The sequence below is a fragment of the Strongylocentrotus purpuratus genome, unplaced genomic scaffold (assembly GCF_000002235.5).
Source record: "Strongylocentrotus purpuratus isolate Spur 01 unplaced genomic scaffold, Spur_5.0 spur5_scaffold_13, whole genome shotgun sequence".
NCBI classification, from domain to species: domain Eukaryota; kingdom Metazoa; phylum Echinodermata; class Echinoidea; order Camarodonta; family Strongylocentrotidae; genus Strongylocentrotus; species Strongylocentrotus purpuratus.
The window spans coordinates 6,426,996-6,445,755 of record NW_022145598.1 but is presented as its reverse complement, the minus strand read 5'-3'; the positions used below and the strand labels follow the sequence as shown (position 1 = coordinate 6,445,755).

The 18,760-nt window shown below is 35.5% G+C and overlaps 1 protein-coding gene across 1 annotated transcript; it reads right to left on the bottom strand.

Moving 5' to 3' along the window:
- Positions 1-3,129: 3,129 nt before the first annotated feature.
- LOC115923368 lies at positions 3,130-17,690 on the bottom strand. Its single transcript, XM_030983843.1, has 7 exons — positions 17,526-17,690; positions 13,886-14,017; positions 12,532-12,711; positions 11,587-11,880; positions 10,819-11,142; positions 7,557-7,677; positions 3,130-3,349 (listed from the first exon to the last, which is right to left on the bottom strand). The coding sequence occupies exons 1-7, from the start codon at positions 17,602-17,604 to the stop codon at positions 3,130-3,132; spliced, it is 1,350 nt and encodes a 449-aa protein (XP_030839703.1). The 5' UTR covers positions 17,605-17,690.
- Positions 17,691-18,760: the final 1,070 nt, after the last annotated feature.

Here is an 18,760-nt window from a genome sequence, read left to right as displayed (position 1 = left end):
CTCCTAGCATCTTCGATTCTTGTCTTAAAACGCTCAACGGCGAACACTCAATTAGATTGGTGCCCGGCGGGCGGCCGCCGCTCGGTGCCCGGACGAAATTGGCTAAAAACTCGCCGCCCGGCCGCCGAGCAGGCTACTTTTTGGGTTTACAGTAAATCGTCATGACTGATAACATTGCGAGAGCAAGAAGAAATTTTACAAATCAAAGAATAAGAATACGTTTTACAGCTCTCCTATTGTATTAACATATTGTGACCTGCCCTAAATAAAATATTTCAGTGCAATAGCTGTCATTGCACAGGTTAAATATTTGAAGGACATGATTAGATATTTTTTTTAATTAAACAAAAAGAGAATTAAGCAGATGGAGGATAGATTCTTGCAGAGAAATAATCTTGAATAAAGGTAATAGCATTTGGTATACATGTCAAAACCACTTTATCTCGGGGATGATCTTGTCCTGTTATGAATTGTTTTGTCATGTCTTGTCTTATCATATTATGTCAGTAATGTCCTTTGTGTCCCGTTTTAATTTTTCAGTGAATTACCCTAAAATATGTCATGAAGATTGTGTTTCTATTAATTTTAACCCATTCATTCAACGAAATGAACTATCAGGAATATGTGAGAACAATTTCATATCAATAACTTAAAAAATTCATGTTGAATTGAAAGATTTATAAAATAAGTCACTTTTGCACTAAAACTGTGAATATGTAGGATTTTGCTGTTTGAAGTAGTAAATTTATACCCTTTTTGTGCATACCCGAATTAAATATTTCACTGAGGTATTCCTCTATGTATTACCTTTCAACTGGGCAAGAAAAAAATTGAAGAAAAAAAAAATCACCCAAACTTAGTTTTGGCGCACTTTGGTTCCTCCCTGGCCCAATGTGCGCCGTCCGGAGAAGCTTCCCGATTTCGTACAGTTTTTAACTGATAAAAACGCTCTTCAGACTGCTGGACTTCTCCAAAAATCGTTTGGCGATTGCCTACATTCCAGCGGCGACCGGACAGGCTGCAAGTCGGTCAGTCGCCGCTCTGAGCTGTGATCATAGCTTAAGGCTTCCGCTGTATCTCGGGCTTGATGATTGATCTGCCATAAGTAACACCGCCTGGATTAGAGATCACTGACAAAGTAGACCCACTTCGAAGATGTCTTTGGAGGCACCGAACAATATATATACCAGTACTTGGACTACCATCATAGTCTCTGACAGCATTGACAAGTTCATCTACAGCCTGTCTCTCCTCGTTACCGAGGTTTTTGACATGGCCATTATACTGCGCCACCTCATTGAAGGTGATGGAGTCACAATTACCAGTCTCCATGTAGTCTCGGGGAGAGTAAGTATCGGTTGGGGAGGGTGGATCTGGGGCGAGTTCAAAGGGTGGAGACCGGATAGTTCACGCTAGTTTACTTGTTAGCCAGAGTGTAAACGACGCTTCCCTTGGCTAGATGTTGAATTACACCATCTTCGACACGCCTTCCTTTTGAAGATTGTCCCTTCGATATCCGTACATAGGTTTATCAACCAGGTCACCATATGACACCGAGTCTTGTTTCCCGATGTCCATTTCGTTTTAGATTGGGTTCATGATCAGGGGTGGACATCCACCATCTTCGTCTTCATTCAGACGTCGAATAAAGGACCTTGGTTGTCATTCTTGACATCGACAGCTTCATTAGCCTCTGGATTTGAGGCTTAAGCGTTTTTCGGTTGTGCCATCGCCTCCGGACGTATTTCAGGACGTATTAAAGTAATGAATATACTCTTCATAATCAATATGGTGTTCAATATCTTTGGTTTAGGTTTAAGTGTCTTAGTGGAAATGCCTCCATATGTAGAGCCTGGTTTTTGGGGTTGTATGCTTTAAAGATCCAACTAGAACTCAGTTAGTGTTCTCATGATAATGGTCTAAAGCACCATCATGATCATTATCATCATCATCATCATCGTCTTCATCATTATCATTATCATCATCATCAACCTCGACAACATCATCCTTCTCATAATTATAATCATCATCATTATTCTTATCATCATTACTTCATCATTATCATCATATTCATTTGTATCATCATCATCATCATCATCATCAACATCATCAACATTCTAATCACTATCATTATCATCATCACCATCGTCATCACCAGTTTTCTCAAAATGACATACTATGCAATTGTGTACCCTTACTTTCCTTATGCTATCATTGTCTGGGGGCAATGCTGTTTTAATTCATCAAGATAGATTGTTTAATTTACAAAAACGTGCAATAACAACTATTAATCATTCTTCTTTTCTTGCCAATACCAATTAAATATTTTACTCCTTAAACATGTTACAATAAAGGGATGTATAATCATTACGAGTAGGTGATTTGAAGCATTTATATCATAAAATTTTTTCGTGATTCCATTCTCAAATTTTGTATATCAAACTGTAATATTCATAGTTATAGTAATAATTATAAATGCTCAATTTTTTCATTTGCCATTGATTCGTACAGTACTCAACCAAAAACGAATTATTTTAAAGGGCCGTTCCGTGGATCGCTCTTCTTCGTTACATACATAATTCTGCTAGTGTAAGTATTAAAACGTAGGTATAAACATTTATTTTGGGTAAATTGCACTAATCATTTGAAATCAAGAAATGTATGGTTTGTTTGTATTTATGTTTTTTATTTTGTTTATTCGTGTCTCGAATAATGTTCATTAACGAATATATTTCATATTTTTTATTATCGAAAATGGGTCAACCTTTATAAGGATTATATATCCTTTCAGGTTGCAGCCTATTAAGTTTGTTTTATGTGCTAGTCCAATATGTTCTTCATGTGTATTTTATGTAATATATCTGATTGTTACATGTAATGCTTTTTTGTAAACTGAATTACATAAAATTGAATGGAATCGTTTTAAAAAGAATCCCTCTTTTCCAGTTACTCTTGCAAATGTAAACGTTATGTGAGATTATTTTTGTATTGCTTTCAAAACGGAATTAAAAAAAAGAAGAATTAATCTGTTGATGTTGTTCTCAGTAAAATGAAGATACGTAAAATTGCTGACATTTATATTGTGTTTTTCTAAAGCTTCTAATTATTTTTATTTTAGGGAAGTACAATCTAAAAATGAGCACCCTCTTCTTTTTTGTGTGCAATCTCCGAAACATTCTGGTTCTCATAAATCAGGTTTGGTGATGGTAGACGTCTTTCTCCTGGTGTTTTGGACGAAGCCGTTGAGGTGATAGCCATCTCCTGGTATGTCCTGTCTCCCTCGGGTCTGGGTTGTAGGTCCATGTAAGGATCTGGTTCGTTCTCGCCCGTCCTGGTTCGTACTTTGCGTCTGTTACAGACAAAATAATCACATGAATAAATCCATATTAATCCACATTCACCACTCTCCATCCAAGTATTAAATGGGTACCCGGTATGATGCATACGCCGGTGCATACGCCGGTGCATACGTCTTTGTAGTTTCATTGCTCAGCATTAAAAAAGCGCTGAAATGCTCCCCAGTGGATGGAAAAGGTGGATACATTGTGAGCGGGCAAGCCTGAATCTTAGTACCGGGGTGAAGCGCTTTGAAACATCGTCGATGTATTCTATACCCGATCATTTTTAGGTGATTTGCCGTGTAGCGTGGCAGAGCACCTATTGATTTCGTCAGAATCTATCCTTTGCCCCTTTTTTGGTTACCCTTTCTTTCTGTATGGATTTCGTTAGCTCCATACCTAATGAATGACATGTGCCTATGCATTATAATTGATCCTTACGACGATAACTTTTTCTTTATTACTGATGCGTGACGTCATCTAGGCGACATTTTGTTAATTTCTATTATTGACCATATTTCCGTCATACAATATCATTTCTGAAGGATATTCCATACGCATAAACTTGACGTCATGGATAAACTTTTGTCAGGTCACACCCTTTGGTCAAACCCATGTCCGTGAGCGCATCAAGACGGGCGCGTACGCGTGCGTCGAAATTTGAAATTGGTCAACAATGCTTATTGGACCAATTTACTACACGTTTCAGACCTTTATGTAACATTCTAAAATTGTGCGAGCGCGGATTCATATGCGCGTGTTTTACGTGTGCCGTCCGTACTGAATATATTAATCTAACTTGTTCAAATGTTGCTGAGACTATTTTTTGCAAATTCAATTTTTTTTTAGCCATTATTGACCTCAATTTAGCTTTTATACTTTCCTTAACCCTAAAAAGGCCGGGCTATTTGAGTTCTTAGTATGGCGGGGGGGGGGGGCATTATGGTTCCTCTTAAGATCTCGGCCGTGAAACGGCCGATCTCCGTGAAAATTAGCACGCATGTCAATTGAAGTGTATAAAATACTATGATAATATGAATTTTTTGTAAAATTCACTTATTTGCATATTTATGGTAATTTATGCAAATATGGTCATAAATCACATTTTTACCCATAAATCATATATTATTCATATTGAAGCATTCTTTTTTCACTACATATATTCATTAAACAATTTGAAATAATAGGACAAAACATTTGGAAGAGCCAGCTTATTCCTTTATATGCTATCTTTTGTTTTGATAATTTCTTATGTATTTCATTGTTTTTTTAAACTTAGTATTTTATTGTTTTTGTTGTTTTATTTCATTTCTAACTACAATTCAACTGTTTTGACTCCCAAAACAACCACCTAAACTTTAAACAAGACCCAATAACCAATGTTCGATTTATTTTTAGGAAAAATGACATTTCAATATGTTTTGTACACAAGGGGGGGGGGCATAATGGCCCAGCGTTACTAGGGTTAAACACCACAATTAAAGATCATAATAAAAACTCAGTTAATGTCTTCTTGATTTTGGTCAAATGCCCCATCATCAACATGATAATAATAATAATACATTTATAAAGCGCAGCTTTAATACAAAATATATATCATCATCATTAACACATCGGCATCATTCTCATCATTATTATTCTCATTATAAACATTACCATCATCATTATCATTATTATCATTATCACCATTATCATCATCAAAATCATCGTCATTATCATCATCACCAACATTATCATCATCATTATCATTCTGATCATCATCATCATCATCATCGTCATAATCATGATCGTCATCAACATTCTAAAAACTATCATCTTCATCATCATCATCATCATTATCATCATGGTCAATATCATCATTTAAATCACTATCAAAATCTTCGTCAGGATCATTATCACCAACTTCATGACCATCATCATTATCATCATCATCAACATCATCATCCCCATCATCAACATCATCACCTCATCATCATCATCATCATCATCGTCTTCATCATCAACATCATTATTTACATCATCATCCCCATCATCATCAACATTATAATCACTATCATCATCATTATCATCATCATTAATACCATCACCACCATCATCATCAACAACATCATCATTCAAATCGCTACCATCATCATCATCATCATTATTCTCGTCATCATCAATATTTTCACCTCCATCATCATCATCAACATCATCATCATTCTAATCACTATCTCCATCATCATCGACATCATTCTAATCATCATCATCATTGTCATTCTCATCATTATCATCACCGTCATCATTACCATCATCATTCAAATCACTTTCATTATCATCAACATCATCGTTCTCAACATCATCATCATCATCATCATCAACATTATAATCACTATCATCATCATTATCATCATCATTAATACCATCACCACCATCATCATCAACAACATCATCATTCAAATCGCTACCATCATCATCATCATCATTATTCTCGTCATCATCAATATTTTCACCTCCATCATCATCATCAACATCATCATCATTCTAATCACTATCTCCATCATCATCGACATCATTCTAATCATCATCATCATTGTCATTCTCATCATTATCATCACCGTCATCATTACCATCATCATTCAAAATACTTTCATTATTATCAACATCATCGTTCTCAACATCATCATCATCATCATCATCACCACCAACATCAATATCATCATCACCATCATGATCCTCATCATCAACATGATTATAGAAACTATCATCATCGTTTCATCATAATCATCATTATCAATCTCATCATTAATCATTATTAATATAAGTGAAAAAGAGAAAAAACGAAACCGACAATTATCGATGTTTAATCATAATTTAATCAATATTATAATTAATAAATGACACACATTTGCAAAGTTTAGATCCTCTTCTGTCATTCGATGCAACTCATATGATGCATATTTAACGCATGAGTGATTAAAAACAATTTGAAGAGAGGGTACCAAAAAAGTCATTTGGCGGGCGGTATCTGAATTTCAAAGGGAAAATCACATTTCTAGAAAGTTCATTTTTGCCGTTTCATATGACACCTCAATCAGGAAAAATGAGCCAGGAATAACAAAGTTCTGTTTTTTAAAAGTGATGCTTGCATTTCCATAATTTAATGAAACAAATTGGTTTTCACTGGTTGCCTGCCGTAGCAACAAACAGAGTTGACAAAAGACTTAACTCCGTTTAGTTCACGATCAGCCATGTTTCAAGTCTATCGTCTTCCTTGTGCATGGCTGATTGTCAACGAAACGGAGTTAAGTCCTTGTCAACTCTGTTTGTTGCGTCAAGTATTTTGTCTTCTTTGTCCATGGCTGATTTTGAGCCTAATTGGACAATATCACTCTGGATATGTAAAGAAATTGGTTAGATACATTTATTAACCTTACGCTGGGCAATATATTACCCCCCCCCCCCCCCCACTCCGTGAACGGAGGGATACCATGCGTGTTCCTAAACTCTCCGGCTCGTAACAAAAAAAAAAGGTCGACCCGTATTGACTTTACACACCGGACTTTTGCTGAAAAGGGAGGGGGGGGGTGTGCTGAAAAAGGCTCGTATAACAAAAGAAAAAGGTCGACCCGTATTGACTTTACACACCGGACTTTTGCTGAAAGGGGGGGGGGTCGCTTGGAACACGCATATGCGTACCCTAAATAGCACTGAGTGGGGGGGGGGGGGCGGGTATATTACCTAATATTTTTAAGACAACTAATTTTGGCATTCAGGACAAAATTGAACAAAATATGGCAATATTTAAGGAGCAGTATTTTTAATAGCATTTGGCATGTTGAATGTCTTACTCCAGAAGATCTATTTTGTAGGTTACTATTTTTATCTCAATGTGTAAGCGTATGTTGCGTAAGTATTAACAAATTTACCTTTGTCTTTGCGGAATTGTTTAATCATATACCCTGCCCTCTGTTAAATGTAACATTTTTGTCGTAGAAGTTGAGCCCCCTCCCACTCTCGATAAAGAAAGAAACAATAATGTGTTAATGATTTATTCCATAATAGAATATGATAAATTATTCATATACAAGGAGTGTTAGTCTGGAAATAAAAAAGTGTTGGTGAGTAACAGTTAACGAAAAAAATATATCACATTTTCGAAGGAAAGAAGTATTTTCTTTTATGACAGTTTGTTGTTTCAAGAGTTTCTTTTATTGATGTGTTGGTTGATGTACTTACCTTCGCTGGTAGCAAAACAGCGTTAGCAGAACAGATATGACGATGAATTGCAAAACAATAACAGAAGCTAACACAGGAATAAGCCATGGCATACACTGTCTAACAGCATATGGTGTGGAAGCTGGAAAGAATGGAGAGACAAGGAAGATTGGTTAGAACACTGATTAATTTGAGTGTCTTGTCTACATGTTGGCTTTAAGAGAAAGGATATTGAAAGATAAAAACTAGGGATGGCACTATATTTTTCATAAGACTATGTTGGAAACTGAAATAGTAGTCAAATGAATATTTCATCCATCCCAAACGAGGTCATACGTGAGTTCGAGCCCATGCACGAAACTGATGTCAATGAGCAAGGAGTTTTACCTACATAGCTCCTCCCCCCCCCCCCCCCAGGTGTTAACTGGGTACCCGGTTGGATGCGAATGTGTTATATTTTTGTTCACTCTCTACAGTACGATCCTTATTTTCCTCTAGTAAATAGAACAATTATCAAGATACAAAAAATGATGGGCAGAGTTTGTTTCTCTTGCGTTATATAAAAGCCCTTAAAGATAAAGGTGAGTTCTGGTAAAAAAAAAAGAAAATGAATTCTCACAGAATCAAACGAAAATTACACTGGATGTTCAAGATTACAAATAAATGTTATTTGCCAAACAATTTTGGTAGAAAATGTATACTGGCTGAGTAATGAGCATAGAAAGATTAGGAAATCAAGGTTAGTAGCCCCGACACCATTTGTGTAGTTCCATATACATCTTTCTGTGTACAGTGCTCGTTACTTTACCAAGAGTGGGCCAAATTTATCATGATTTTGATGACTCCAGAACTCTGCAGTACACACCAATGCTTACATGCTACATGATCAAATTTTTCTGATCCATTACACACTTTTTCTTTCACAATGCACTCGGATGACCAGAACTCACCATTATCCTTAACTTGCACGAGGAAATACAAAATGTCCTCTACATCAATTGAAAGCATCCGCCGTCTTTGATGAAAATACATGACATTCGAGTAGGGGCTAATTGGATAATTAGTTCTCGATTAGAGCTCGATTATGTTATTTGTATTCATTGACAAGGTACCTACTGATATTAGATATATTGGATGCTCTGTTTTAAATACAGTCAAGCCTGCGGAGTAATGAGTTATCTACTGCTACTTGTCCTAAATCAAAAGTGTGGCGAACGGTAGCGGCCGGAGGCTGCGCTATATCAAATTCTCGATTGCTACATCAAGATGTTTACTTGGCTTTTGGTCTCTATCAGATAGAGTGATGTTTGTTGAGTTGAAGGGTCAACCTTTCAATGTGTATATTAGTCAGGTTTACGCACCTATACTACGGCTCATTCAGAGGAAGATGTAGACAAATTCTATGAGGATTTGGAAAAGGCCATGAAGCATTGTAAGTCACAGGTAATAACTTTCACCACGGCTGATAGCACAGTAGGACCTCATGGACTTTGAACCAGTAGTAGTACTGAAAGAGTATAGAGATAAATTAGTTTACAAGTCACCATTTACACAAACATGTTTTTTCAAAATCCGAGACGACTGAACATGAACAGGACATTCCGATACGACAATTCCATACGACAAGCTAAAGGATATCACGGAGCTGAATGCCAAATCGACCATGTTCTCCTCATCAGTCACATGCATGTCATGCTTAGAAAGTTGAAGAAGACGGAGGCAAGCCAGCGATTAGAACTTGACTTTTTAATATGTGCTGCGCCTAGAAACAAAGTATGAGGCGCGTTATAAATGTGAGCTATTATTATTATTATTATTATTAAAGAGAGGGCAAAGAAGTGACGGAAAAGTACAGAGTGGCAGTGCAAAATAGGTTTAGCATGTTACAGGTGGAGACAGGAAATGAGTTTCAATAACCAAGGTTTTCTGAAGCTGTCCCCACTGTGCTTATAAGACTCTTCCGAAAAAGAATATGAGGAAGAAAAAGAAATTGATACCCTCCAAAATACTTAGATAGATGGCGAAGAGGCGAGAGGAGAAACGGAATGGAGAAGCCTATGGATATCTAGATAAACAGATCTGAAAGAGGAGTAACGAAGCCAAAGACAACTGGCTTAATGAGCAGTGTAATGAAATAGAGAGTAAGAAATGAGTATCAGACATTCATGCATTAATTTGAGAAATAAAAGGAAAAGCGGTTTGCAGCTTTACCGGATGTTTTATATCAAAGGCCCTTTAACGCCCATTGCACACGAGGCGTCAATGTACTGACGGAGGACTGCGTCAGTGACTGTAGATGTCATTGATGTGCTCGTGAAAGTGAGACCACAATGATAAACCAAGTAGAAAAATGAACAGGGAAACATTGTGTTGAATTCAAAAGTGTTGTGCCGATTATTTTTATAATCTTAATTAGCGCTGGTAATAGCGCAATCAAAATGACGCAGGGTGTCCAATGGGCATAATGCTTACATGGGTTTGGAGGTTTGGTGACAGGGGCTGTAGTGGTCGGGGTGGTTAATATAGTCGGCATAGTTTGAGGCATCGTTGTGGTTGGATCTACTGTATAATGATAATGATGATGATAATAATGATTATAAAAATAAAGATATAATGATAAGAATAACAACTTTAATGATAGGCCTACTACTACTAATACTAATACTAATACTAATACTCTTACCACTACTACTACTACTACTACTAATACTAATACAACTACTCTTACCACCACTACTACTACCTATAATAATGATACTAATAATAAAGATAATAAATAATAGTAATGATAATAATTATAATAATAATAACCAGGTTAACAATGTACACCTACAAGGGGAGAGGGAGGGGTAGTGGTAAAAGTGGATTTATGTCTTGCCAATTGACGTTTGTGCCTAGCTGAGATTTGAACCCGGCCCCCCCCCCCCCCCAAACCCTTGGATTGGGAGTCATTTGAATTAACCACTTGTTGATTACAACAATTCTTTAATTTTACTTTGTACTTGAAAAAAAAATGTTATACGTCTTTACTAATTTACGCAAATAAAAGGGAGGGAGACTCGATAGAGCGAATGTTTCAGGACCAACTAGAAAGGCTACTCATCCTATTCCAACGGAAGGGACTAAACACTGAAGGTCATCTGGAATTGTTTTTAGAAATTACTTCCTTTTTTTATATAGTGAAGTAAAAACGATCTCGTATGAAAATTGTCTTTATTTGTCAATTGAAAGCGTTAAAAACACCAAACGTTGATTTTTTTCCGGCAATGAAAGGCTAACTCACTGGTAAAGGTGATAAGGTACCCCGATGCTCCAGGCGAGTTCGCAGCCCTCGTCAACATTGCAGTCAAAACCAGTGTCGTCTCAGGTAGCCCAGACAGTATGGTTTCACCAGATGCTGTAGGGTTGATGGTCATACCTCCTACCTCCACCCTCAGTGTGTCTCCAGGAGCTAGGTCGAAAGCCAGGACTTGAATCAAAAGCATCCCTGATGACGCAGTGACATCGGTCCTGGAGATGAGGTTGTCTGGTTGGGATGTATCAGTACTTGGTAGGACGTAATTACCAGGAAACCATGGTGATGAGACGTAGCCATCGCCAACAGACACTAGATGATTTGAAATGAAAATGGAAGTTTAAATAAAATAAAAATGAAACACCATACAAGATTATTAATTGTCAGACTGTCAGGTTCAGCTTAAATAGATATTTCATTAAACCTTTGAAATCAGGAAAAATTGTTGAATGTGTGAGATCTGTTAAAAATCAAAAGGGCATTAACTATATTTAGAATGATATCAGTTAACACCCTTCTGGCTATTATTAAACAGACGACTGATATGACATTACGATATTAGTTCAATGGGTTTTGGATAAGAACAGTTATTTGAAAGAAGATGACAATAATTGGACAATTTTTCCGAGGAGACCTAAGCCTAGAATGTTACATGTGTATTCGTTTAATTTGTTATCTTCATTATTGTTTTAGACTACAATTCAAATATTTTAATTTTATAATTATTTCTTTATTTTGAGATATGAAAACACTCACCAGAATAAACAGATAAGAATTCCATGTTGACTTCATCATCACCACACAGCTGGGCAGAGCTACCTGGGCATGGCATTCTACACATATTGTTATCAACAGGCTGGGCTGAAGGATTTATCTGGTCATCACAAGTACATGTCTCTCCATATAAACCAGCAAACATAAAATTTATTGAACAGCTTTCTAAACAAGTCTCAATAGTATTTGACTCGAAAGTAATTGCTGAGTTTGATACAGGAATGTCTTCAAAACGGTAGCACCCTTGGTAATTTGGCGCGATCCCAACGTTTAAGCCTAAAAAGGTGTAAAAAATAAATATGGATTACGTTTAAACAAATTAAGATTTAAAGTTTCTGTTGAAAATACGTCTATTGCTGCTCTCAAGTAGCATAAATAATGAATGCATAGCATCATTCAATGAAATATAATCACTTCAAGATTCAGAATTCTCACGTGCAATTATAATTTTAAACGCAGCCTCCGGTCTCTGTAAAATATAACATCAATCGGGAAAATGTTGAATCTGTCGGTTCATATATTTTGTTGTATTGAACTTCATATAGCATTTATTATTTCGTCTACTAGTAATACAATAATAAGGAATAATAACAAAGTGAATATGACGATGGAAAACAAATAATGTACAATGACTTTAGTCATACGTTTTTCTTTTTTTTCGAGACGGGTAAACAGGATTTAACCTTTTTTGAGTATCATTGTGTTGGAATAAATATTCGCCTATGTTTACGGAGTTAATCATACAAATAATTTTGGTCTACTCGGGGTAAATATTTCTCTCCTTTAAAGAAACCTAAAGAGTAAAAAAAAAGAAAAAAAAAGAAGACATACATACAAAATAATTATGTTGACACAGGTCGATTATCAGTTTCGATATGTAGATCATCGAGGAAATAAAAGGTAATTCCACGTGGCTTGAAGACTTACCTGAGCACCTAACACCTACATCGTTGTTATGAGGGCATGTAGAGGTCTGTCCCCACTGGCCGTCTGTAACACACTCGTTCAGACGTCGGTCGGATGATTCACACTGTACGTCAGCTAACCAGATACGTTGTGTTGGAATGCCAGCCCCGAAACTTGGACTGCTCAAAGAAACTTGAAAACCTATATTAAATATGACAGTGGAAATTTCACAATTAAAAACCCTGTTAATCCTAGAGTCCTGTGTTAAATAACATATGTTTCAATAAGGGTGACCCATTCCACAAATGGAAATAAACAAAGCAAAATAGAACAATGTTGGAATACCTGGCCTGAATCAGTTCATCATAGGGAGCCCTGGTTTAATATTGATCCATGCTTCTGAGTGTCTATAATTCCTTTACTTCCAAATACATGCAATATCGACACAATATCTTCATGTTTCATTACAAAGACAATCCAACGTCAATGAAAGACACAGTGATAAAGTAACCGGGACATACAGTAATGTTTTATAAGGATGATGGGTTAGAGATTTACACATATCAAATAGCTATATCTGTATTAAATTATTAAATGTACTATTCAACATCATTTCGGCTATGACGAGCTACCCATTCAAAATGATGTTTGAGAAATAATAATTAAGAATAAAAAACATGGTGTTATGATTTTTCTCTCCCCATTTCTTTTCTTTTGGGCATTTCCCTTTCCATGCTTTAACAAAAATGATCTTTTCTTCTTCAGCATTCCCTGCTCTTTCCCATTCTCTCTTGTTACAAATCCTTTCTTTCAAGGCAGTTTTGTACTTCCTTTCTGATATCTTATTTACATTGCAATCTGCGTTTGTATAACTCATTTGAATTCATACCAATGGCTTTGAAGAAGACTTTTGTTATAGTTACACAGATTAATTAAAAATTCAAATCAAGTCGATTCAAAGAAGTATAATAAGAAAGATATAATAAAGAAGAAAAAATAGGATGAGAAGATGAAGAAGAAAAAGGTTAAAGAAGAAAAAAGGAGAAGAGAAAAAAAAAGGTAAAAGAAGAAGAAGATTGAAGAATATTAATATGAAGAAATTGAGCTATAGTAGTCGAGACTCACGTCCTTTTAGTCACAGTCACAGTCTCATATTTCAGAGTATTTTCAGTCTCTAATTTTCAGAGTAGTTTCAGAGAAAGTGATTTTTAGGAAGTTGTGTTGGTTTCCTTATTTTGTCTGGTCCAAAAGCAAATATATTGTATTAAAAAGAAAATATATTTTATATTTTTATTTACATATATTTACATTATTGCTTCTCAATTACTATTGTTCAGCCTATTGGATTGTAAACATGACGAGTTTTCATACAAACCTAGCTGTCTGCAGACTACACCACTGTCTGTACTATCCCATCCTCGGTTGCATATCGTACCCCAAAGGTTATCATAATACACCTCTACCCTTCCTTCCAGAGTGGAACTACCATCAACCAGTCGTACATCACTTACAGAAAGAAAGACAAAATATGTAAATAGTTTTAAACACTACCAATCAGCCCTCTATCGGAAGAATAAGGAAATTAACTCAGAACAATGTAATTCCCTTTCGAATATCTCACGTCAGTAGACTAGATTTGATTCTAAGTATTCATTGATAATAATAATATTAATAATAATATTTAATTTTTATATAGCGCTAATACAAATGTCTCTAAGCGCTTTACAAATAATGTGGTACAATCAATGACCGGTGTAGCGACTTTAGTTTTACTATATTGCTCCTCCTACAAACCCTGCAATTGTTATCAACCCAGCATTGCCAGATACGCATTTAATATGCCTGGGTCGAGAGGTCAAATATGGGTTGAACATCTTGTCTCAAGAGGTCATCACACAACGAGGATTGAACACACGACCTTGGATATAGTGTTCTTTTAAAAGGCCACTTCCGTAACTTTCAACTTAAAGATAAGGTTAAGTTCTGGAGAGAGGTGAAAGTCATTGTGATCGTTTTTATTTTATGCCAAATGTTTGTGTAGTCCCATATTCATCTTTATGTATACAGTGCTTGTTACTTTAATACCAAGACTGCGCTAAATTTCTTATCATTTTGATGATTGCAGATCCTTGCAGTATACATAAATATTTATATGTTACGTGATCAAATTTTTCTGATCGATTCCACACCGTTTAACCAGAACTAAACTTTTTATTTGAGTTAAAATTAAAATATCTGTGATTTGTATTAGCCAAGTCTTACATTTTCTGTATGAATTGGTTTCTAAGAAAGCACTCTTTAACTAGATGGGGAAAAGATGTTGATCTACGTTGCCATATTATAGATATGGATTGATCTGGGGGAGGGGGGTGGGGTCGGACGGACGAACATTATGAGGGGTTTGAATGTGCATTTAATATGCTAACTGAACAAATCCTGTATATCTGATCACCTTTAAACAACACTTGCACAACATCTACAAATTATTTGTTTATAAACCTACAATAATTTATGTCTGGTTTGTATTCTTTCAAATAAAATTGAATTTTGTGAGAGCTTTTGTGTCAGACAATGAACTGTAGTTAACTAAATTTGGCACCTTTCCGGACTCTGAACGTATGACCATGAACACTTTATTTGTGGTTTATTATCCCTGTTGATTTCACAAACTGACAAACAACCAAACAAACTTCATGGATGTCTATGACCATTAAAATTGTAACGAAAAACAAACAAACACTTTATTCACTCGAAAAATCCAGGTCCTCTAGAAGCATTCACATCGCAGGAAAATCAAGAAATTTGTACAATGGTTCAAACTCGAAGATTTGATAAACTTGATGTCTGGTAAAAAAAGAAAATTGATTCTCACAGAATCAAACGGAACTGACACTGAATGTTCAAGATTACAAATAAATGTAATTTGCCAAAAGAATTTGGTATAAAAATGTATACTGGCTGAGTCATGAGCATAGAAAGATAAGGAAATCAAGGTAAGTACGCCCGAAACCATTTGTGTAGTCCCATATACATCTTTCTGTGTACAGTGCTCGTTACTTTACCAAGACTGGGCCAAATTTATTATGATTTTGATCATTCCAGAACCTTGCAGTAAACTCCAATACTGACATGATACATGATCAACTTTTTCTGATCCATTCCACACCTTTTCTTTCACAAGGCAATCGCATGACCAGAACTCAACTTTATCTTTAATGACAATCGTTAAGGTCTTATAATTAGATTCAATCTGTTTTCAAATTCAGTAGATTCAGGTTGAACATGACTTCTTTTACAAATTTACAAATACATGTACTCACATGAAGCTAAAGACTGTAACGACTAATTAAAAATACACATCGAAAGCCCAAAGACATACAATATGAATACTTTATTTGTACACACCTAGTAATTTTGATTTCAAGAACGTAAATATATAATCTTCTAATGATATTTCTGATTTACATGTGAAATAATAATAATGATAGAGTACTGTGACATTATAGAACATAGCTATTCCACAAGACAAAAAGAAGATGGACAATTACGTCTTCCAAAATTAAGAACGACACAAGGTCAATTTTCATTGTCTTTTGTGGGCAGTGAATTTTGGAATAGATTACCTGTTGATGTCAGATTGACAAGGTCTAGAAACAAGTTTCGGAATTCTGTTACAAGTCATTTGTTGGAGAAGTCATGAATGAAATATCAAGTATACCCATTCATAATTCATATTTTACATTATTAGTTTGTATATTGTAAGACATTGTTGAGTACTGATTCTTGTCTTTTCTAAGTATCGATTGTAAAAGTAAATTCATTATTTTTTGTTTTGTTACGTTCTCTAAACTGATTTGTACCAAAATACTTTGTTTACCTGTTTAAGGGGTTAGGCTCGACTAGCACATGTGCTATTATCTGGCCCCTTTTACCAACCAATAGTTTCTCTTCCTGTATATGTAATTATTGTATAAAATGTATGAAATGTATAGCTGTTGGTAAATAAATAAATAAATAAGTCGATAGCTTGAAAGGTTTTGAAGCTCACCTGAGCTTTCAGTTTACTAATGGAATTAGGATCTATGAAATTCAGGTTTAGAATAACAAAAATGATTAACAGAATAACATGGATTAGTCACTAAACAGAAACAAATAAACTGTAATGTCTAGCTTTCAAAGAGACCATATATATATTACATTCAGTCAGTTTTGAAATGTTGACCTTTTGCTTATTTATGGAATTGCTCAATTCTATATTTTCACAGTACAGTATACGAACATGAAAGTTTGACTTTTGTATAGTCTGTTTTTAAGGAAGTACACGATATAGATATTATCAAGAATATTTAACACTGCCACTGTAGAGTAAAATTGAACATTCCTATTTCTTTCATTCTAAATTCAAAGAATATGCCTAATGTCCATGCATGAGGGAATGGTATAAATGGCTTCGATTCATTATATTTGTACATTTTATCAATATTACATCATGATATGGATTTACATAACATTGCTCTACCTCCATGTACACATCCAAAACATTATTGTTCTTCTACTCTTGTTGCATAACTATGTCTATCACGTGATTGAATTGTAATTGATCAAAATATAACAGCTCGTGATTGTGTTGGTAGAGTATATGAGACATTATTAAATATATTAGTTCATTGTGTAAACTTTATAATTTGTGATCCTTTGATCTATTGACGTTTTACACTGCAAAAAGTGCTGGGTGAAAAAAACATAGGGAGCATGCATATTTGTTGGGTAAAATTTTACCTAACACTGGATAAATCTTGCCTTATTTGGGCTGCAATTTACCCACTTTAAGGTTAGGTCTTTCCAAGCAAACAAACACGATCCCTTTTTTAACCCAACGTGAGTAAAATTGTATCTAAATCATAATATAGTGTTCTCTTATAAGCTATTATTTATACACGTCAATTTACCAAAGGCGTGGCATTATAGTGTATTGCAAAAATACTGTTCATATTGCTATAATGATATACTTTTACCTGGAGATTGTCCTAATATTCCCGATCCTGTTGAAACTAATAAGATGACTTGAGTCCAGAATAAAATCCGAGAATCCATGGTGGATAATCAATTACAATCCATTCACACAATCATGGTAATAGTTTTAACATTGAGTAGTCCTATCCACGCTCTGAGCAAGGGCGAGTATACAACTAACATACAGGAAACTATGGGTGTGCGACGTCTTTTCAGATTGTGTATGCTACATTATATTTTCCTATTCCTCTTTCCGAAACCAAAGTTCACCCAAAGAGAGAAATATCTTTTGAAATATTCATATAGTTAGTGCAGTCAACCTTATAGAAATATGTCAACGTCATAGCCAATGGTTACAATGGATGTGTGTGCTTGTGATATGCGGGATGCGACCGACCAGAAAAGCTCTTTCTTTTGTCATTTTTTTATTTATTGTATCTATAAACTGCAACAGGGCACCGCCTGTTTGTAGAGTACTCAATACATGAAGTCCACAGTTCGCCAAGTATCACCCCATGACGTTCTGAGAATGATCCTATTTGTAAAATATTTGTGCAACAAAAGAAAATTGAAATTTTAAGTGATAAATCTCAACTAGATTTCAACAACATGAGCGGATGCCATGTATTTAAACATATACATGTATGTTCTATAGAAATTGTACCCTCTCTATAGTTATTTCATCCTAGAGTGTATATGATACAGATGTAACCCTAACCCTGACACTAACTGTAAACCTAATCTATAGCCACAATTGCGTTCCTAACTTTAAAGCGTATCTGCCATAGTTTACAGGAGGGATTAGACTGCCCTGCAAGGTCACTGGACAGGTGGTTATCTCATCAACTCAGCTCTCAGTTAACATAAGAAAAAGAGGATCATGGGGGACCAATGGTCACCGATTAGGCATGGTTTGTTATATAGAGGGCGCAAGTAGTTATAGTGCGGTGGACCTTTAACTCTATACCTTTTACGAAAATGAAGCCCTAAGCAATTTGTCGCAGGTACAAATGTTCGGTCGCCAGTAAAGGTGCGTGCTACCTCTAAATCGTTATGCATTGATACGATTTTCAACGATAATGCCGTTTTGTGTTCATAACGTGGGTGTTTCTGCGTGCCACTTCATTCGTCCAAGCTATCTGACACTAAATGAACTTCCTCTTTTTCGAATTTAAAATAACCCAATCCCACCGCTTAACCAACTTAAAACCCAATGATACCATTTAAATCCTTGGCC

Excerpts from the sequence above, each read along its gene's own strand:
- LOC115923368 (XM_030983843.1), bottom strand. The coding sequence starts at position 17,604 with ATGGATTCTCGGATTTTATTCTGGACTCAAGTCATCTTATTAGTTTCA. Across the intron at positions 12,712-13,885 it reads TGTAGTCTGCAGACAGCTAG|GTTTTCAAGTTTCTTTGAGC; the intron begins GTTTGTATGAAA and ends TATTTAATATAG. Across the intron at positions 7,678-10,818 it reads GTACCTTATCACCTTTACCA|CTTCCACACCATATGCTGTT; the intron begins GTGAGTTAGCCT and ends CATTCTTTCCAG.